Source organism: Miniopterus schreibersii (genome assembly GCF_964146895.1).
Source record: "Miniopterus schreibersii genome assembly, chromosome: 6".
Lineage (NCBI taxonomy): Eukaryota > Metazoa > Chordata > Mammalia > Chiroptera > Miniopteridae > Miniopterus > Miniopterus schreibersii.
The window spans coordinates 86,026,661-86,047,594 of NC_138107.1; the positions used below are offsets into that span (position 1 = coordinate 86,026,661).

The 20,934-nt window shown below is 49.6% G+C and overlaps 2 protein-coding genes across 3 annotated transcripts in view; both read left to right on the plus strand.

Moving 5' to 3' along the window:
- The window catches only part of SNX9 (sorting nexin 9), a 74,117-nt gene extending 66,559 nt beyond the window's left edge, over positions 1-7,558 (plus strand). Inside the window, 5 exon segments of the mRNA XM_081139614.1 lie at positions 233-309; positions 1,397-1,486; positions 3,518-3,632; positions 4,074-4,165; positions 6,081-7,558. Of these exon segments, the coding sequence (XP_080995740.1) occupies positions 233-309; positions 1,397-1,486; positions 3,518-3,632; positions 4,074-4,165; positions 6,081-6,128 (422 nt within the window). The 3' untranslated portion in view covers positions 6,129-7,558.
- Positions 7,559-14,440: 6,882 nt separating this feature from the next.
- Positions 14,441-20,934, plus strand: part of SYNJ2 (synaptojanin 2) — a 74,830-nt gene continuing 68,336 nt past the window's right edge. For both annotated transcript variants that reach the window (XM_081141085.1, XM_081141086.1), the window contains exon 1: positions 14,441-14,629. In XM_081141085.1, the coding sequence (XP_080997211.1) occupies positions 14,503-14,629 (127 nt within the window). In that variant the 5' untranslated portion in view covers positions 14,441-14,502. The remainder of the gene's footprint in view (positions 14,630-20,934) is intronic.

Here is a 20,934-nt window from a genome sequence, read left to right on the forward strand (position 1 = left end):
TTATGGATGAAATGTTATGTGGTCAGTGAAAGGAGGTGGGAGTGGATGGTGTAGGTGAAAAACTCTTGCCCATGAGCTGTTTATTGGGAATCTAGGTGATGGGTAGAAGGGGATTCATTGTATCTTCTGTTTAGTTTTGAAAAGTCTGAAATTTTCTATAATAAAGTTTTTAAATAAAGTGAATGAAAAGACAGTATAACTTACAACCACTGGTAACTGTGATGGTTTTCAGGTGAAACAGATCTCAATGATGCAATTACAGAAGCAGGAAAGACTTACGAAGAAATTGCCAGTCTTGTGGCAGAACAGGTATTACATAATTACACAATTCCAATTAAGATTTTATGTCATCTAATCTACATATTTAATCTAAAATCAGTTTTAAGATAAACTTTCCAAATGAATACCCTCTTCTTTTCTATTCCTCTGTATCTTTGTTAAGTGTTTTTGGAAATAGTGTTTCTTAGGTTAAGCTAAAGTGATGGGTAAAGTTGTCACTGAGAAATCTAAAAGAATACCTTCCAGTGTCGAGGGCTCAGACCTGTCACTAGCCATCAGGGATCAGCATGTACAGGAAGGAGTGCTGCTCAAGGCCCCTTTGGACTCTTACTTAGCCTTGGTTTCCTCATCTAGAAAATGACGACGATGGCACCAGCCTTGCAAGGAGCTCACTTGTATGGAGCCCAGGACTCAACAGCTAGTAAAGAAAAGGCACCTGCTCCAGTGCAGCATGGAGCACGTCCTTGTTACAGAGCATGGTGTTGATTGGCGTCTCTAACATCCCGATCTCACTTGTTTTTACAGAAACAGAAATAAGTTCCTTTAAGGGGAATCATCATCTAAGTTGTTTCAAATCCCTAAATTAAAAAAATATATTTTCAGATAACTTTTTAAAATGTGGGTGTTCACATGTGCCTGTGGGGACACACTCATGTCATTAACTACTCTCTGCTACTTGTAATTTTAGAACCATACATAACACAGCTATTAAATTATAATTCCAAAAGATGGAAAATGTTAAAGATGCCACTTACAATGACTACTAGATTTTCTAATAATATTTTTATCTTCTCTGCTAAAATGTAGACATTAAACTGTAACATCTTATTTCCTTATATGTATACATACAGTCCTAACCGGTTTTTTCCTCATGGTGTTGTATGTTGGGTCATCCCAAAGTAGCTAATTTTACCAACCAACTAAAAAATTATCTGGTGTTTTATTATTTTCTTTACAACCTATGGTAGAAGGTGTAGTAACCTCGGGGATTATTTTCTTCTAGGAAAACTAAGCATTCGGCTTAGTTTTGGCTAATATAGACCTCAGATATACGTTTTCTTTTCCTTGATTGTCTGAATTCCTCTGCCAGTAACAACCAACTTGTGTCTTCTTATAGCCAAAGAAAGATCTCCATTTCCTGATGGAATGTAATCATGAATATAAAGGTTTCCTTGGCTGCTTCCCTGATATTATCGGTGCTCACAAGGTAACTTGACTGTAGAAGTTTACAGCAGACAACGCAGCTGAATCAGGACCTGCGTGCATGAGCCCCACCTTTCGCACACTCCTGGGCCGGGAGACGCTTTCTGGAACCCCTGGAAGTCCTTGGGGTGTTTAAATAGCAAGGTCCCATCACATGTTTGGATATGAGTAGTTTTTAGTTTCTTTTGTTATATAAAAAGATTATTTTGAAGGAACTAAAAATATGAAAAGCATTTCTTTATGCATATAGTTAGGTCAGGTATCAAAACAAAATAATCATGATGTTTGAAATCTATGACAACAATAGGAATAATCCTTCCCTTAGCAGTGAGACCCCCCCCGTAAGCTGCCTGGACAAGTCCTCAAAGATCTTGCCCTGTCAAATGAAAGAGAACATTCTTTCCTTGAGCTTTACAATAGGTTTTCTAGTTAAAATGGTCCATGTTGGTATTATATGTTTATCCATATTAATAAAAAGGAAACTATATTAAATTCCCATCAAAAAGTATTTTTAAACTAAATTTAAAAATTGACTTAGGGTATACTCACATTTTGATTCTGATTTCAAAGTCTGTATTACCTCAGAATTTTGGGTATTTTACCAACTGTAGTACTCTAGGCTATGGTGATGTACTAGGATTTATTAGGAAGCTCTCTACAAAGGACTGGTCTGGGTCCATTTTAGCATTTGGCTTTATAATTAAAGTATGAAGAGGTCACATAGGTAAATAAGAAATTTTGTGCAACTTCACATAATATCATATAAAACTCAGAACATCTTCTTTATCCACTCATCCGCTGATGGACACTTAGGTGGTTTCCATACCTCGGCTATAGTGAATCATGCTGCAGTGACTTGAGAGTGCCATACCTCTTTGAGTTAGTGATTTTGTTTCCTCCAAATATGTAATAAAAACAGAATTGCTGGGAGAGTAGATCTTAAGTATTCTCATCATAAGCAAAAAACTTTTTTTTTTTTTAAACATATCTTTATTGATTTCAGAGAGAGGAAAGGAGGGGGAGAGAGAGAGATAGAAACATCAATGACGAGAGAGTCATTGATGCAACCCGGGCCTGTGCCCTGACCGGGAATCGAACCCTGATCTCCTGGATCCTAGGTCGATGCTCACCCGCTGAGCCATGCCTGGCCGGGCAGAAAAAAACTTTTGTAACTGTAAGGGAGGTGGCTGTTCACCGGACTTACTGTGAGGATCATTTCACAGTGGACACATACGTCAAGTCATTATGTTGCACACCTTACATTAATACAGTGTTAAATGTCATATTCCAATAAAACTGAAAAAAGTAAAATTAATAAAATTAAAATCTCAGTTAAAAACAAACAAACAAAAACCTCAGAACAGTTAGCTTGTAGGAATTTATCCCAGCAGAGTGAGAGTTCCAGGCCTGCATGCTAATTTATCCGTGAGTATAGAGGTTTTCTTTCCAGGCAGCTCTAAATAATGAGCTCTGTGATGATGCTGGGGCAGGAGGTGTTTGTCAGCTTTTATAGCTACTTCATCTGAGTATTGAATTAAAATCGATTCAGTGTGTCTTGCAGAAATCACAGCAAAGCTCAGGCCATATGACCTGCATGCCTAAGCACCAACGTATCAAATCCTCCACTTCAGTGCAGAAGGGACAGAGAGTACTTGACCTTGTGTGTGCACACGCTAGACCGTCCTCAGCGAGTGATGGTGTAAACCAGACCTAACACCTGTGTCCCGTTGAGAACTGCTCTTACCCTGGCAGTGGCTTATAAGCATTCCAGAAATAGAGGGCTGTCTGGTTTCCTACTTTGTCCTAACATAAAACTGTAAGTCTTAGCTTAGTTATATTTTTCAAGAATAGTAACCTTTTTGTTTGCAAGAAACTTAAAGGAAGTTGTATTTAGATGCTTTCCTGTGTTATCTTGTGGAGACCTTTTCCTGTTCAACAGCAAGTCAATTATAAAGGAGGTTGCATTGTTATATTTTAAACAACTAACCGTTTCAGCTTTGTTTTACTGATGCCGTTTCATTTCTGTATTTCCCAGGGAGCAATCGAAAAAGTGAAAGAAAGTGATAAACTGGTTGCAACTAGTAAAATCACCCCACAGGACAAACAGAACATGGTGAAGCGCGTGGGCACTATGTCTTACGCATTACAAGGTAAGGAGGTCTGTGTGTAGCTGATGGGGATTGTTTTTTCAGCAAAGCTGCTATTTTCCTTGCTGGAGAGAAATCCAGGTGTGAAGAGCAGTTAAGTGAGAGCTGACTTGAATTGTCCTCATAAGCCTCTTGTTCACAGGATCCCAGTATTAATGAAAATCTGACCTTTACCTGACATAACTATGAATGACAGTTTGATTAAACTTCAGATAATATAAAACTAAGAACAGTTAGCTTTTTGTAGGAATTGACGCCAGCGGTTGGCTTTCTAGGCCCAGAGTGTAGGGAAAAGGCAGGTGGAGGAGTGATTGGATGCTCTGCTGAGGAAGCCCCTGCAGGTTGTGATGGGGTGGGGGTGGCACCAAGAGACATATTTTGATAAGGGGTTGTTTGCTGAGTGGAGTTTGGGAATACTGACTGATATGCTGGTTTGGGTTGTAGCGGAGATGAATCACTTCCATAGTAACCGGATCTATGACTACAACAGTGTCATCCGCCTGTACCTGGAGCAGCAGGTACAGTTCTATGAAACGGTAAGTTGACCCTCCTGTCCCCACCATCTATGCACAGAGGGGAGGACTCCTGGTCACTTACTTTGACCATATAAAGTTAATCTGTTTGTTATATATTTTATTTTTTTATTTTTTTAAATATATCTTTATTGATTTCAGAGAGAGGGAGGGAGAGAGAGAGATAGAAACATCAATGATGAGAGAGTCATTAATCGGCTGCCTCCTGCAGGTCCCCAACTGGGAATCGAGCCCACAACCCGGGCATGTGCCCTGATCAGGAATCGAGCCTCGATCTTCTGGATCCTAGATTGATGCTCAACTGCTGAGCCACGCTGGCCGAGCTATTTGTATATTTTAATCCTAATTATTAAACCCAAAGAGGTTAGATATTGAGTGGGGTTTGTTTTAATCTCTTGATTACCTCTGCCTTTCCTTTTTGAATAGCACTGGGTTAAAATAAAGGTTTTCTTTTGAAGAAGGGGTATTGGATGCTGGTGGTGAGGCCCAAGAAGACCTTATTGTGTGGTTCTTCCTCCCTCGCTGCCTCTGTGCGCAGGGAACACTGCTGAATGGGGTGAGGTCACCCTGCCGCCCAGCGGCTCGGCCGGGAAGGAGCCTGGCACCGCTCAGGACACTACAGGCGGCCTTTGTTTGTGAATGAGGTCTCACATTGTACCAGAGGGACTGCAGAAAGAAAATGAGAGAGAGAGTGAGACCTTAAATATTTTCATTCAGGAAACAGTAATGAGAACATAAATTTCATTCCTCTGCGTGGTAACTTCACTGTTTACCAGAGTCCAGAAAACCAGGCTCCAGCATGTGAGAGTCAGCCATCTGAAGACAGCTCCGTAACTTTATAGGTGACCATGTGCTGGCTGCCCTGTTCTTCCTGAGTCCTCCACCGGTTCACGGTGCTGTCTATGTGTGTTCAGCGATAGTGGTAGACAGGCCCCAAGCTCACATCCATGCATGTGTCATCCTGGGACTAGACACTGCAGACAAGGTCTATCTCCGCCAGCCAGTCCTTGAAAGGGAGCTGTGATTGACAGGCCTGAGGCATGTAGTGAACTGTGCAGTTGGTTTTGGAGACAAGTGTACAGAAAGGATTCCCATAAGCAGCGTTCTCCCCTGCAGTGTGCAGCTCCTGTGCCGTGTACTGCACACTTTTATTCATTGGGGCCACTGGGTGGTCGCCTTGCACCCTGTGTTAGAATGGCAGGTACATGTTCTGGGTGGGAGAGTAATTGAAGGCAACTCTTGAAATTCTGATAGTTAATTTTTTAAATAATTCTCAAGCCCAAGTGAGGTTTAGTTATTAATGCCATCCTATTTCAGAATAGGAAACCATGTATTTAACCACTGTCTTTATTAGATCTAATGTAGTTGTTAAAATGTGTGTATTTGTTCATGGAGCCGACATTTATTCAGTACTACAACTAAGCACTTACCGCAGGTGCTCAGGATCCAAGGATGACTAAGACCTCTGTGTCCCCAAGGAGTGTGCATATCCTCAGGGGAGACATAGGCACATCACACCTGCAGGACAGCAGTGGCTTTGTGGTGAAGGTGACGCTGTCACCCGCTGTAGTAGCAGAGGGATGTGAGCACAGGGCATGCCCGCCAGCTGGGTGTCTGGAGTTCGTAGGTGGGTGGGTCCTCCTGCCCCACTGGAGGAAGTGTGTGGCCTTGACATGCTGCTGTGGACAGAGGCGGGGCCATGTCCCAGGAGGGAGCGGAGCTCTCCCTGCGAGCGTCTGGGGTATAAGAAGGTCTCCGGCAGCAGTGAGGAAACTGGGTTGGTGCTGAAATAGCCTAGGTGCATAGACCCAAGTGTTTGAAATTGTCACAGTGTTTAACTCAGAAGAGATGGAAATGATAGAATACTGTGAAGTCGTAATGGAAGTGATATCTCAGAATGTTCTTGTTTTTTCGCCAGATTGCAGAGAAGCTGAGGCAGGCCCTCGGCCGCTTCCCGGTTATGTAGAACAGAGTGGAACCTGAAGAAAACTCCGAAGTGCTTCTTTCTGACTTGGGGCAATGCAGTTTAATCCCCCCAGCCCCCATCATCCAAAAAAACAAAAAGGAAAGAAAACCAAAAAGAGATAGAGTTGGAAAAACTACATTTTATCACTAGCCAAATGCATCAGCTATACAGTTTTCTTTTGTTCATTTCTACGGCCATTATTTAAACCAGTTTAAATAAGGAAAGTACTTAAAAGTACCAGAATTTTGAATGGAAAATTAGAGGTTTCCCCACTGATATTTTGCATAAAATTGTAATTTTTCAGTCACCCACAATCTTCCAGTTCTTACCCAAGGTCAGATAATTACTAATTTCTTTCTTAAAAATATGAAATATGCCAGAATAAAAACATATCTTTGTATATATTTTTATAATTCTTTCTGATGCTTTGGGATTCCTGTCTATTTAGGAAAATCTACATGCCTTTCACTGACGTATTTATGACCCAAGTGCTTGCGTTTTTAGGAAAGGAAGCAGGCCTGTCCCTTCAGAGGGTGCGGCTGGGCAGAATCCAAGATCAGGCTCCCCTGCCCGCCCTCAGGAAGGGCTTTGGCGCGCTGTCACCCCGAGGAGGGCTTTCTCTCCTGCACTTCCTTCCTGCGCATGGCCCGCTTTTTGCTAAAAAGAATGCCTGGGCAAAGTGGGGAGCGTTTTCCAGTGCTCTGACTCCCCCCCACCAGGGGATGAGCGGCCGCACTGACCCCTGTGCTCAGGAAGGAATGCTCCGGGTCAGGTTGGGGGACGGACGCGTTCCTCCAGGGCTTTTTACCTGGACCTCCCCCATCCCCAGCAAATGGAAAAGCTTAGCGACTGAGAAGGGAGACGGCTGAATAATGTGTGCTAACCCCAGAGCTTCCCAGAGCAGTGCTCTTCCTGACCGTACCCTGCTTCAGGCGGAGTTTTCCTGGTCACTGGTACTTCAGTTAACGGCATAAAGCAAAGCAGGCTCTGCAGGCTGCCAGCTGTAGGCCTGAAGGCTCAGCACACTGCCCTGCAGACGAGCACCATCCGCACACTTGCCTTACTTACTACATGGTCTTCACTCTCTCGCTTCCTGACCTGATCCTTTTACTACAGAAAATGGAAGGTTTGGGCTGGCACAAAGGAGGTGAAACCAAAATACAGGTAGAAGAGGAGATCAGAAGAACATGAGCAAGGACTTTCTGTTCTTTAGTATCACGGGTTTTTGTTAATGTTTTATAAGTAATTTTCCCTTGATTTTTCTTTTATAAAATCTCATAGAACAGTGTTTATGATATAGCCATTTAATATATGTACAAATTGTAAAGAATATGTACAAATGTTTTACACAAATGTAAGAACTTGTAGAAGCCAACATATAAATAAATTGTTTAAAAAACCTGTACAGTAAATTCTCAAACCACTTTTTCAAAACACTTTTTGGTTTTTCTGTGTGGATTTTTTTAAACCATTCATTGCTTCTTGTTGCCATCTGCTGAAAACAGTCCCATGGTGCCACAGGGGCAGGCTGGGAGGAGAAAGGAGTGTAGTTAGAGTGGGGACTTGGGCATTTGGGCCACTTGTTTGTGTAACCTCTCAGAGCCTTCAGGGCCTGCTTGGGCCAATCAAGCACCACTTCCATTCAGTCTCATCTGAGGCCCAGTAGCTGTTTCTCAAAAGGAGAGTCATTATCTGCAGAGGATAGCAGGGCTCTGCCCCCAAATCCTCAAGCCTGTGCCGCGATTCCCTTACAGGGCCTGCCAGAGGCTCTCTGCAGCATCCCTCCCTGCCGCTCCACTCCAGCAACGGATCTGCAGCCCGGGGGCCCGGCAGTGGAGCAGCGTGCCTGGCAGCCGGGACCTGGGCAGAGCCTGCTCGTGCTCTGGACCCCACACCAAATGTCTGAGTCCCTGTGGCTCAGTCACCTCGACACACAAAATTAATCATCACACCGGTGCCACCTCCCATACATGCTGGTTTAATTGCTATGAGGAAGGGCCAGGAAAATGAAAAAGGGATCTAAGAAGGGGAGATATATGGGATACCCAAAGCAATGACAGTGACTGTGAGCCCAGAAAAGTAAAGGGAATTTGAAAATGAAACATCATTGGATGTTGGTACTTAGGAGACACTCCTTCAAGTGGCAACATTTTAATGACCTAGTATATACTTCACTCCGGGTTCAAACACGTGGTTCTTCTAGGTTGATGTTCTGATTAATTGTATCGACCTTTAGATACGACAGGTAAGTATTTGGAAAGGAGATTTGGAAGAGAGGACGACAGGAGAAACTCAGGCACAGAAAGCAGGCACCGGGCTGTTAAAGATTAGTTTCTCTGCTTGTTCGTAGGGGGTGTGATTATTATGAGTGATATTTAGTGTAAAATTAGGTTTTCTGAGTGTTCTTAATAAGCTTGTGTTATAATTTCAAAAGCATTTACACTATCAGAATGATTTTGTTTTCCAAATCACCTGTCTCTTCACTAGACAGTCTTTAGCACCAACTATGAACAGCACTGGTTCCTCTGCACGCACAGATCTGTTCTCGCTGTTCATTTCACCCCTTTGTTGAAGGCCTTCGTTTCAGGGAAGAGACCCTTGGTCATGTAAAGAGATCTGAATTGTGCGTTGGAGCCCTGGACTCTGGTTGCCAGACTGATGCCAACACTTGTCACCTTGAACAAGCCATGTAAGCTCTCTGACCTCAGTCCCCTCATCCACAGAGTCTGGGACAAGAACAGATGTGACTGAATGCCTCCCGGGCCCTGGGAGCAGAAGAGCAGGGCCAGGGCTCCTGGCTCAGTCAGGGGGCAGCCCCTCTTGGGGTACAGCCACCCCTGGGCCTGCCTCCCAGGTGACTCTTGTGGGACACAGTCCCAGTGAGTTTAAGGGTAGGACAGGGTGTGTCGCAAAGAATCCTGCTGTTATCACTAGTCAACACCCCTCAGTTCAAAAGTAGGACCTGGCCTCCAAGTTATATGAGCTGCTCCAGGCACATCTCACCTGGCAGGAGAGAAAAGGTGAGTCAAAAGCAGATGTGACCCAGGCAAATCGGGATACCCTCTTTTTACTACACACCTTGTTGATCTCAAAATGATCTGCAAGCAGAAATCGACTCCCTCAGCAGTTAGTGAGGCAAGGCTGGATACGAAGAACTGGAAGAGGTCACCTGGTGGGAGCAATGACGACGGTGGCCTGGGCTCCTGGAGTGGACATAGCAGCGGTTGGATTTCATGTTTAGTGGTTCCCTCTGGCTACCGACGAGAAGGGGTTAGGAGGACAGGCTTGAGCCCCTGCTAAGGGGGTGCCTCAGTGTCCTGCCACCTGCCTGTATTGTGACGTCTACACCTTGGCTGGTGACCAACTTCCAGTCCTGTGTGAGTTCCAGGACTTGTTTGGCCTGTTGATTTCTGGTGGTTGAGTCACTGTCCTCACATGGATTCGTCTTGTGAGCGTGTAGAGCAATGTTCAGCCACAGTCTGTCTAGAGGATGTTGCTGCACATCTCCAGAGCTGTCTGTCTGTCTGTCTCTGTCTCCTCTCTCCTTTCTCTCCTGTACTCTGCCCTTTAAATCCTACCCACCTTGATCTCCCTGAACGCTGATCTTTGTCTCCGGGACTCGGGGAGACCGCGAACCTCTATTTGGTTTCCCCTCCCTGTGCTGAGCCTGGAATCTGCATTCAAGCAGTAATGTGGGGCCATCGTGGGGCTCACTAGTTCCCTTCTCTGATAAAGCCCTGCCCTGCCTGCCGTCTAGCGCCTAAAACCATTTTTCATGTGTTTTTTTAATTCAAGGAGGGTAAACTGGCCTCTCTCACTCTCCTTGTGGCTGGATGTGGAAAGCCTATCGTTTATTTTTAAAATCTAATGGGGGTAGTTTTCCCATTCAGAGAGAACATCTCAGCACACATTCCTCAAAATTCATTTTAATTTTCAAGCGTGTTCCTGTCACTTCTATCATCATTTGCTTCTCACTGCCACGGGGCCCATCGATGGACCATCCTTCCCGGTCGCCGTAACACCAGGCATCGCCAGGTGACCTGCTTTGAGCAAAGGAAAGGTGCACTTCCAGGTGGAGTGGAGTCAGAGGGGACAACGAGGCTCAGCTGAGAACGCTGAGCCAACACCCAGGGGGGAGAGGCCTGGCCGCTGCGGGAGCCACGGCAGCCTGCCACGAGCGAGGGAAACTCCTCCACGTGGAGCCACCGGAGCCGGGCTGTTTCTTAGGCAGCTGGCGCCGCAGCAACCTGTCCGCCTGCGGCAGCCCCTCTTCCATCGCTGAGCCAGGACGTGCGCCCACCGGGCCCCAAGCGGGCGGGTCTAACACATACGCTGCCTTCCTGCAGCAGGAGTATTTGGAAATGTACCATTTGGAAAACTGTCAGCCCACAGGGGGAAACAAAACAAAAATTTCAAAAGCAAACCATTCCTGTGAGCTCGACTTCCTCTGTTGATGTGTTTAAATCCCTTCCAGGTGGACCCAGCCTTTGCCGTTCAGGCTTCATTCTCCGCTCGCCGCACATCCAAACGGAACGGAAACCCAGCCAGCGCACCGGACCGTGTGTGTCGGTAACAGCTCGCCCCGTGAGTTACATGCGTGCTTTTGAGGAGCATCAGTTCTCCATCCCCTTCCGTGTGATGTTAGCTGTGCATGTCCTCGTGCCCTTGGAAAGGTGTTTGTAGTTAAGATCAGTTTCCCATGTCCGGCTGACGTGGCTCAGCGGTTGAGCATCGACCTAGGATCCAGGAGATCGCAGTTCAATTCCGGATCAGGGCACATGCCCGGGTTTCGGGCTCGACCCCCCAGTAGGGGGCGTGCAGGAGGCAGCCGATCAATGACTCATCTCTCATGATGTTTCTATCTCTCTCTCTCCCTCTCCCTCCCTCTCTCTGAAATCAATAAAGATATATTAAAAAATAAAGATCCATTTCCCAGCCCCCCCTTAGAGGGACTTCTGTCATCAGCTTCTAAACTTGTTTCTAAAACAAACTCTTGGCCTGTGGTCCATGCAGCACTGGGGAGTGTGTGTCAATGAACCACGTGATTGTAGGAAAGCTGGTCATATGCCTGTTTCACATTTTTTCTGGGGAGAGGGTTCATATCTCTTATCAGATTCTTACAGGCCTGGGTGACTCAGTACAGGGTCACTCTAAGGACGCGTCTCCTCACCCAGCCAGACTTTCCTCTCACATTTCATCGACTGCATCCTGTGCTTTTTCTTGTAATCGCTTTTCCTTCCTTTTATAGCACCTGAACTGGAGGGATGTCCTGAAGAGGGAGGGGTGAGTAATTTCGCAAGTGGAAGGGAAGTCGGTTTCCAGTTAGTCCTCAGAGGTGCCCGCTGATGACCCAGGTGAGCTGTCTGAACAAGACACGGCGCTTTAATCTGTGTGATCATCTGCAAAAGCGCACTCGAGCTCTTCACGCTCAGAACAGCTGCGGTGGGTGGCAGACCCTCCCGCCAAAGGAGGGAGACGCAAGCAGGGGTTGAGCCTTGAGGAGGACGGAATGTCCTTCTTCTAAAAAGGCGTCTTTCCTGCCCTGGCTTGTTGGGCTCAGTTAGAGCGTCGGCCCGCAGACTGAAGGGTCCTGGGTTCGGTTCCAGCCCAGGGCACGTACCTCGGTTGCAGGCTCCATCCCCAAGCCCCGGTCAGGGCTCATGCGGGAGGCCACCAACCAATCGCTGTGTCTCTCTCATGGATGTTTCTCTCTCTCTCTCTGAAAAACAATGGAAAAAAATACTCAGGTGAGGATTAAAAATAAATAAAAAGGTGTGTTTCCCTTCGGAGCTGACCGCCTGCGTGGCTCCGGGTGCAGCGTTGCGTTTTCGTAGGGAGGGCTTCGGGAGAACGGGGAAAGTCAGGGCAGGATGCAGAGAGCGGGGAAAGTTGTCTGCAGCCTCACACTTCTGGAGGAGTCTTGGCGCTGGGAGGCAGGGAAAGCTGATTTAGCTAATTATGAGCAAACCTTCCGGATGTAGAGAGAGAAAAGCCTGGCTGTGTAGTCAATATTATTGTCTAAATAAATATGTGCGGACGCCGGTGGTCTGCTGGGCGTTGTCAGCAGGAAGGAATTTGAGCTTAGAAACAGCTGTGACTGGAGACACAGCTCCCTCGAGGAGGCTTGTGGAGTTATCACGGGATTTTAATGTATAATACCCTTTCATTTATTTTTTTAAAAATATTTTTTATTGATTTCAGAGAGAAGCGGGGAGAGGGAGAAAGAGAGGGGAAAATCAATGATGAGAGAGTCATTGATCGGCTGCCTCCTGCACGCCCCCTGCTGGGGATCAAGCCGGAAACCCAGGAACTGAACCATGACCTCCTGGTTCATAGACCGAGCACTGAGCCAAGAAGGCCAGGCCCCTTTCAGTTATAATACCCTTAAAAACACAAACTATGGGATATTTTTATAGTACAAAAGCCGTCCTCTTTGAGAAACAGTACTGCTTGTAATAGGTGCTTTAGGAAGCTGTAAGACAGATATAAGTCCAGTATCCTGGGTAACAGCTCTCTTTGCTTTTTATTGCACTAGCTAAACCCTGGAGAAATGACTCCTTTCAGTTCAAGGAACAGAAAATGTACAAATGAGCCTGACGCAGTCACACCAGAAGGCAAGGAGCCGATCAGAGACCCCTGGGGTCGAGTCAAGAGGACCAGGAGTTAACTTGAAGACGTTCCCACTGGCCAATGAGGGAACCTTTTGAACGTCAGCAAGGCCGAGACTGCAGTGGACTGAAACACATCAAAAACGCTTAAACTCATATGAGTTCATAATGAAAGTTAAACTAAATTAATTGGTCACCATTGGAGGATATTAGTGAACCAATTCACTGAGTTCCAAACAACTCTTATTTTGAACACTAGTAAATAAAGTAAATAATCCTATTTACCTGTTTTGTTTGTTACCATTAGGTTAACCGATAATAGATGGGGATTTTCTGTTAATAGAAGAATTTTAGCAACCAGTGAAGGAGGAATGATGGGACAGAATGGAACTGTTTGGGGGAGGACTATGGAGAGCACTGGTCACCAGTGGCGGCTACAGAACAGAATCTGCTGGGGTGTCTGTGATAATACGGAGGGCAAAGGAACACCCTAGGGACACCACAGGGACACACTCAGCAAATCCAGTCTGCACGGGATGCTGGGCATGCAACCTAGTTTTCAACAAGCAGGTTGCAAGGGGAAAAAAAAGAAATGGAGGGAGGTCGAGCTATTAAAAAGGGTTTACTTGTGTGACATACACTGTGGGAAGCAGCTTATGACACTTCGGAGACAATTGGAAGTGTGAACACTGAGTATCTGATCATATTAAAGAATTAGTGTTTAGAGAAATGACACCAGTGTGCAAGGTTATGTAGTGGCTGACTTAGCTCCTTGGTCATCCTCGGGTGGGCCAGGGCCCCGCTGGGCTGGCGAAGCTGAGTTAGGTGCTGGTGTCTACCCAGGCGAGCACAACCTATTGTAGCATCTGCCCTTAGGCCCCGGACTAGACTCAACAGAGTGGGGGGGGGGCACAGGCAGGGAGCGGGGAGACCTCCCCGGCCCCTCCCAGCACCTCACAGTTGCTCCTGCTTGTTACTTCCCAAGCTTTGGGTCCTTAGCTCCTCCGACGCCCCCACCCCCGCCCCCATCCTGTAAGGGGGGGGGGCAGGTGCTGTCAGGTGAGGGATGCGGGCCAGGGAAGTCAAGGTCACAAGATAACTGGCAGGTCTAGAGAGAGATCTCAGTCTCTCCAAGACAACGCGCCTTTTTTCCATGAAAAGCTAGCAAAAGGCAACATTTATCTACCGCTTTCCACTCGCGGGCTTTCACTAAGCCCCTTACGCGAATGAGCTGGGTCCTCCCTCCACCTTCCTAAGCGGGTGGTTAGCAATCACGCTTTACCCCCGGGGCAGCCCAGGCGCGGGGAGGTGCAGCGTCCCGCCCAGGCCCCCGAAGTGGACCAGAGGGGCGGGCGGGCGCCACCCCGCAGGCCGGCGCCCCGGGCTGCCCATATAAGGCCGCGGGCGTGCGCGGCGATCCCAGACCCTCCGCCGCCCCGCGGCCCGCAGCCGCCTCCGCGCCCAGGAATGTGCGGAATCCGCCTCCCCAGCGGCCGCCCACCGCAGGGAGGACCCCCCTCCACCCGCGGCCCCGCCCGCGCCCGGGCACGCGGGGGGCAGCGCTGCGCGCGGGCCGGGGGCGGGGAGGCGGCCGCGCGCCCTCACCTGCCCGGGGCTGCGCGCGGGGGCGGGGCGGGGGCGGCGCGGGGCGGCGGGGAGGGGCCTGCGGCCGCCCGAGCCTCCGCGCAAAGTGAAACTCCGGGAAGTTGCGGGCGCGCGGAGCGTGGCGGCTGCGCGCCCTCGGGCCGGACGCGGCCGCGGCGCCCATGGCTCTGAGCAAAGGGCTGCGGCTGCTCGGGCGGCTGGAGGCGTCGGGGGGCAGCAGCGTCCTGCTGGAGGCGCGCGGCCGCGGGGACTGCCTGCTCTTCGAAGCCGGCACGGTGGCCACGCTCGGTGAGTGCCTGTGACCCGGGGCCGGGGCCGCGCCCGCTTGTCCCGGCCTGGGGCGAGGGACACCCAGAAAAGAGGACGCCGCCTGCGGAGACGGGGAGACGTGGGCGCCCCCTTCCCCGAGGTGGCCGCCCCGCGCCGAGCGGGGACGGGGCGTGCGCGGCGGGGTGCGCGTTTGAATGGAGCGACCCCGGGGCGCCGGGGGCTCCGCGGGCCGGGCCGGGGGCGCGGCGGCCCTAAGCCCCCCTCCCGGGCAGGGGTCCCGCCTGCGCGCCGGGCGCGGGGTCAGGTTCTTGGAAAGTGGCCTCGGGCCTTTGGTGCCCCGCGCGCCCCGCGGCCTCGGCGCAGATTCCCGAGGGTCCGCTGGGGCTGGTGTTAGGAGCCGGCTGGCCCGTGTGGCCGGCCCGCCTCTCCTCGCACCTGTGGCTGAAACGCTTGGGTTTGTGCCGGCTGGCTCGCTCCCAGAGGGCGTGGGGACAGCCCCCCAGGACGCGGCCCCGGAGCAACCCCGACGCCACCTTTTGTGTGTTACCCGGGGCAGTGGCGCCGGCGCCGGCTCCTGGTGACCTGTGAGTGGTGATGCGCCCACTGCCCGGTCCTCGGCGACCGCTCAGCCCCTGCAGTCTCCTTCCCGGCGTCCTGTCCTGGAGCCGGGGCGGCTCACACGTGGTCGTCTGCTTTTCCTGCTGATGGCACCTTGGCCTCATGCAAATACCTGGAGAGGCGTTGGGACTGCGAGGCACAGACCTTGGAGGCAGATGTGCTTCCTGATGACTCCATCTTTATGTTGGGTGTTTTTGAGTCCGACGCCAAGCCCGTATGTTTCCTACAGGGCTTCAGGAAGTCTTTAGACTGGCATTGTGCCAAGGACTTTAGAGACAATCTCCTTTATTCTTACAGTTCTACAAAAGAGCTGTTATTACCCCCATATTACAGACGAGTAAACTGAGGCCTGAAGAGACTAAGAAACTTGCTTGCCCAAAGTGACGCATGGCTACGTGACTCCTCTGTGGCTATTGTGGAATCACGGACCCCTGGTCCCTTGTCTTGTGGCTAACAGTCAAGGGGAAGGCCTAGGTGACGCCAAAGTGAGCGAAACCGGGTAGGATTGTTAGGACTCTGAGGTTAAACACTGGAGAACAGGCTTCCAGCTGGTGTCCAGCTGTATAGTCTTCCCTTGTTCTCAGCTAAACAGAGGACGGTCGCTTGTCCTTTAAGTGGCGGATGGCCGGTGCACTCACTTCCAGGACACTTTACAAATGTCTAGTCTTTTGTTCACACTTGTGGGCATCGATTGTTCAGTTAGAATCCACATCTTGGTAGGGCCATCTCTTCTAGCTCCACTTCCCTATTAATTTTGTTAGCATATAGTTATGGGCTTGTTTCCCTTCACTTGGTTTCTGAAGTGATGTCTCCAGTTTTGTCAGAACCATAAGTGTGCATTGAATCGTGGATTAAATTATTATCCGGTTATTCCAATCCGTGCTCAGTCCTGAAAAGTCCAAGTTTGGTCATTTGCTAAGGTCTTGTGAGAAAACCACAGAAATTTCCATTCCATTTTAGATATCCACTTCATACCGCATTTATCAGAGCCAAGAGATTAATTTTACGGTACAAAACTGTTGCTTCATCAAAGAGATTAAAACGTCCTTTGGTTGAATTACACCGTTAAGCAAGAGTTGTACACGTTTGGGTTCCTTTGAAGCCCCTTGGGGAAAGAGACTTTATTTTTTCAAAGTGAACATTTCAAAGGGATTAATGTTAAGTAATGTCATGCATATTTCCCATTTGGAAATTAAGTTGTGGCTGAAATGCATGTACATGACATTGGTGATTAAATCCACTGGATTCTAGAGCCAAGAGTGTAACGAAAGGAATGGCACATCCTCGACTCGTGTGCTGCCCACATTTGTCAGTCTAGCATTCATGTTTCAGTAGACCTTGGCTGAATACTTGATTTTTAAAAATTTATCTTTATTGTTGAAAGTATTACTGATGCTTCCTTTTTCCCCCTCATAACCCCCTCCACCCACTCCCCACCCAGGCCTTCACAGCATCATTGTCTGTGTCCGTGGGTTATGCACGCATGCATATAAGTTCTTTGGTTAATCTCCTCCCCACACACTTCCCTCTGTGACTTGTCAGTCTGTTCCTTTTAAAAAGTCTGTTTTTCTTAAATGTAAGTGCAACTATTATTTAAAAGCAGCTGTGGCATTTGATAATATCGCTGGTCCTGAGAAGGACAGCGAGAGCCTCTGTTACTAGAAAGTTGTTGTGTCAAACTTTTAAGTATCCTAAACACACCACAATCAGCCAGGATGGCTCTGAACTGGAAATGTCCCACAGGCCTAGCTTCTTTGCTTTCCTTTCCTTGACAAGGTTAAGAATGCTTTCATTTTTTTCCCTAGAAGGTTGCGATTTCTGCTTTTGTGTGGGACAGGACGCCTGTGGCAGCCGGCATAGCTGGTGGTGGAATCCTCACAGGTCACCTTTTCCATGAGGTTCAAGGTTGGGGGCAGCTTCCTCTTTCACGTCAGCCGTGGTTTCCTCTGCTGGGTCTGCCCAGTAGGGGATGAGAGTCCAGGGGACTTTAGTCCTATGGAAATAGTGACCTCTCCCTGGCCACTGGGTGGTCCTGAGTCCTGCCCAGCTCTGTGGCAGTTGCAGGCTGCTGCTGCTCTGACGGGAGCAGCAGGAGGGCTGAGGGGGGCTGACAGCCAGCCACCAGTAAGTGCAGCTCTTCAAGGCACATCGAGCCCCATAAGGATCCTAACTTGAAAAGGCCTCGTGGAAGGGGCTCGCGATCGCTTAGTGGTTTCAGGCAGAGCTCAGAGACAGTCAGCTGCTTGGACGGGGTTGTGAGTTTAGGAAAAATTAATGATCCTTGGTTGGTGGATCGCTGGGTACAGTCCTTCTGGTCCAACGACTGCAGAGGTCTTCATACCGGGTCGTAGCCAGCCAGCAGGAGGGCTGCCAAAGGAATACTCCCCAATTCCTGCTTCTAAAAGAATTTGCTAGAGAATCTATCTCCAATGTGGATCAGTAGGAACAGGAATTCCAGAGGCAGAAAAGCCAAACATATTGGCACCCATTTCAAAGGTTTTCATAGAGTTTTCTTGGTGGCCTGATGGAATAGCAGGGGCTTCTTGGGTGTTGGTGAAAAGCCGTAGCGTGGAACACTTCCCCTTGGCCCACAGATAGGGCACAGAGGTTTTCGTATTTGCCCATTGGGACAAAAAGCGCTTGCTGTCCTTGTCTTGGTCTTTAGACTTTAGACTTAGTATGGACAAGACGAAGGGAAATGTGCCTGTTGTTCATGGATTCTGTTTGCCTCCAGAGCCAGCCTCAGTGCTTCAAAGTTCAGTGCTCTCCAGACAGCCCCCCGTAGGGGCGGTCTCGGGGGGTGTGTGTTCGCTCGCACCTGTGTTTGGAAGCTAGCGCAGCCCCACGCCTTCCTTGCTGTGGAACAGGCAGGGGGGGCGGAGGGTGGGAGGGAGGCTTGGGAGACTTCGTTAATTAGTGAGTATCCCTAAATTACTTTGAGCTTCTGAGGAAGATGTTTCTGTGTAAACATGGGGCCAGGTTTTCCCAGCTGCTGTGTTTATATAGAGGCCACGGTGTCCTGCTTTGTTTGCGCTGGGGAGGTGGCTGTGGGGCCAGGCAGGCTCCCTCTGAGCTCATTGTCCTGGGCTTTGTGGCCTGGATTTATTTGGTCAGTGACTTGAAGTTTGACCTGCTTAAGAGCACCCGAGAAGATCACAGGCATGGCCATTCCATCGTTTCTCCTGGGTAGAGAGAAGCGCAGGCGGGCCAGCTGGGGCCCCGGGCTCCTGACTCCGGACAGCTGAGCCACAGTGGCCTTGTCGCCTCCGTCACTCGAGCTCCGGTCCTTCCTAGTTGTAAGTTTGTTCAACATAATATTTACCAAAATGTAAACTGGGTTAGTGTGGCTTCTACCTGTGGTGTTGGTAGCTCACTGTTAGGAACTGATTTCAGATCTCGCCAGGCTCCTTTTTGGGGTCTTTAACCTTTCATTGTGATAATCTAAAGATCTGCACGAAAGTGGAAGGAAAATTAATTTCTGCGTACCTCTCACTCAGCCTTGGTAATTGTCAGTGTGGTTCACATCTATGTCACCCATGCCTGTATTTTTTATGAACAATGAATCTTCTAAAATTTAGTTGGTTCAGTGCCGAGCAAGATTTTTATTTGGCTTGGCTTCTCCTCTGTCCCCCAACTTGCATTTGTGTGTGTAAGTTCAAAATTTACTTGACAGATTGAAATATGACCAACAGCAGAAACAGTGGTATGAATTGATTCTGAGGTTTTGGCCAAGATACATTTTTGGTTTTTATTTTTATTTTTTATTATTACTATCTTTTAAATATATCTTTATTGATTTCAGAGAGAGGAAGGGAGAGGGAGAGAGACATCAATGATGAGAGAGTCATTGATTGGCTGCCTGCCGCACTCCCCTTGCTGTTATCGAACCCGAGATCTCCAGGATCCTAGGTTGGATGTTCAACCACTGGGCACGCCCAGCCGGGCCCAAGATATACTTTTAAAAGCAAAGTGGTCACATGGGCAGAGTATACTACAGCCTGGAAGAGCGGGGCGTCCCTCCTAGGGGACATCGTTGGGCTCAGAGGAGACGGCAGAGGGGCCTTGCCCTGTATTTCTCACGGGAACGAGAGTGGCTGAGGGCCGTGTCTACCTGCCGTTTGTGCGGGACCGTGGAGCCTCCTGGCACGGTGACCAGCCTGCCTCGGGCCTGCTCAGGCCTCTTCCCAGGGCCCCGACAGACTGCGCAGTGGGGTGTCCACTCCGGGCCCCGGGGAGGAGGTGTGGCGAGGGTACCGGGCGTGGGAGGGACTGAAACACAGGGCTGGTGTCAGTCCCTGTGTTTGTGTCCCTAGGAGTGTGCACGAGGCCCCGGCAGGGTAGCCTGATGCCTAAGAGTGGAGGTTGGTAGAAAGATACTGGGGTGGGCTGGGGGTGGCTCCCCGACTGGCCACATTCTGGACCCGCCCCTCCAGTTCTGCACGGGGGTGTACTTCTCAAGCTAAGGGGATAGAACGTATTTTGTTTAATAGTTTGTTTGCTTGATTTCAAACTTAAAAATAGTTGGACATATGGGGTACAGGGCTCCACTGTGAAGACGGTCAAGCAGGTAAAACATTGGACTGGTGTCATGGAAGGTCTCCTCGATTTGGGGGAAGTGCATGTGGGGGCACCCTGTGGGAATATATTTTCCTGGCCCTGTTTGCTTGTTCTGGGGGGCTGGGGGTGGGGCTCTTCCAAGTGGGTGAGCTTCCTGTATTTGCACCCGAGGTGGGCACTGGGCCCCTGTGTGGGCCTGGTGCTGTGCCGGGCGCCTTAGCGAAGGACCCCGGCCCGGAAGGCGGGGTGCATTTGGCCAGGCCCTGGGGGTGGCAGGAGCACCGCTGGCGTGGGAGGCTGGCGGGCTGCCACGCGCTTGTAAAGCCTCCAGGTTCAGAAGTTGCTCGGGCAGGAGGATGCGCCGCTCAGCACAGTAGCCGGAGGGCGGGCAGGGCAGCTCCTTCCCGTGGCCCAGTTCGTGGCAGCCGTTCCAAAGCTTGAATGTGGCTTGAATGTAAGGCAGTTTCCTGAGGATGTGGGACTCTCCCGGAGAGGCTTCTGTAATGTCCTGGGAGCTGGTACCTACTTCTATTCCTGCATCTGTGTCACTTCTGCGCCGCCTCCCTTCCCCAAGGTTGGGGCATGACTGTGCTGTCCCTCCCTGAGCTCCTGGAGCCCCAGGCCACCCTGAGGACAAGCCTGTGCCCTAGTCCCTGACCGACTCTTCCTGTGCGTTTTCTTTGTTTCTTTTTTTAAAATATGCTTGTATTGATTTCAGAGAGAGGAAGGGAGAGAGAGAGAGAGAGAAACATCCGTGATGAGAGCGTCATGGATCAGCTGCCTCCCACACGCCCCCTACTGGGGGTCGAGCCCGCAGCCTGGGCATGTGCCCTGACCGGGAATCGAACCGTGACCTGCTGGTTCACGGGTCTTCCTGTGTGTTTTCCATGAAACCCTGCACCCCCTGAGATCCGGGCCTTATCTCCTGCCGCTTCTGCTCCTTGACAAGGTCTGAGGTGATGCTCAGGGCAAGAGAGGTGACGAGATGAAAAGGGACTTCCCCGTGTCCTTTAAAGCAAGGTGAGGCCACGGAGCAGAGTGGGCCTTGGTGTGGGATTGAGGAGTGCGGTGGGCGGAGGGTGGGGTGTCCATGCTGACGCTCGGGCCCAGCGCAGGACTGGACGGTCCGGCCGCCCGTCAGGGTGCAG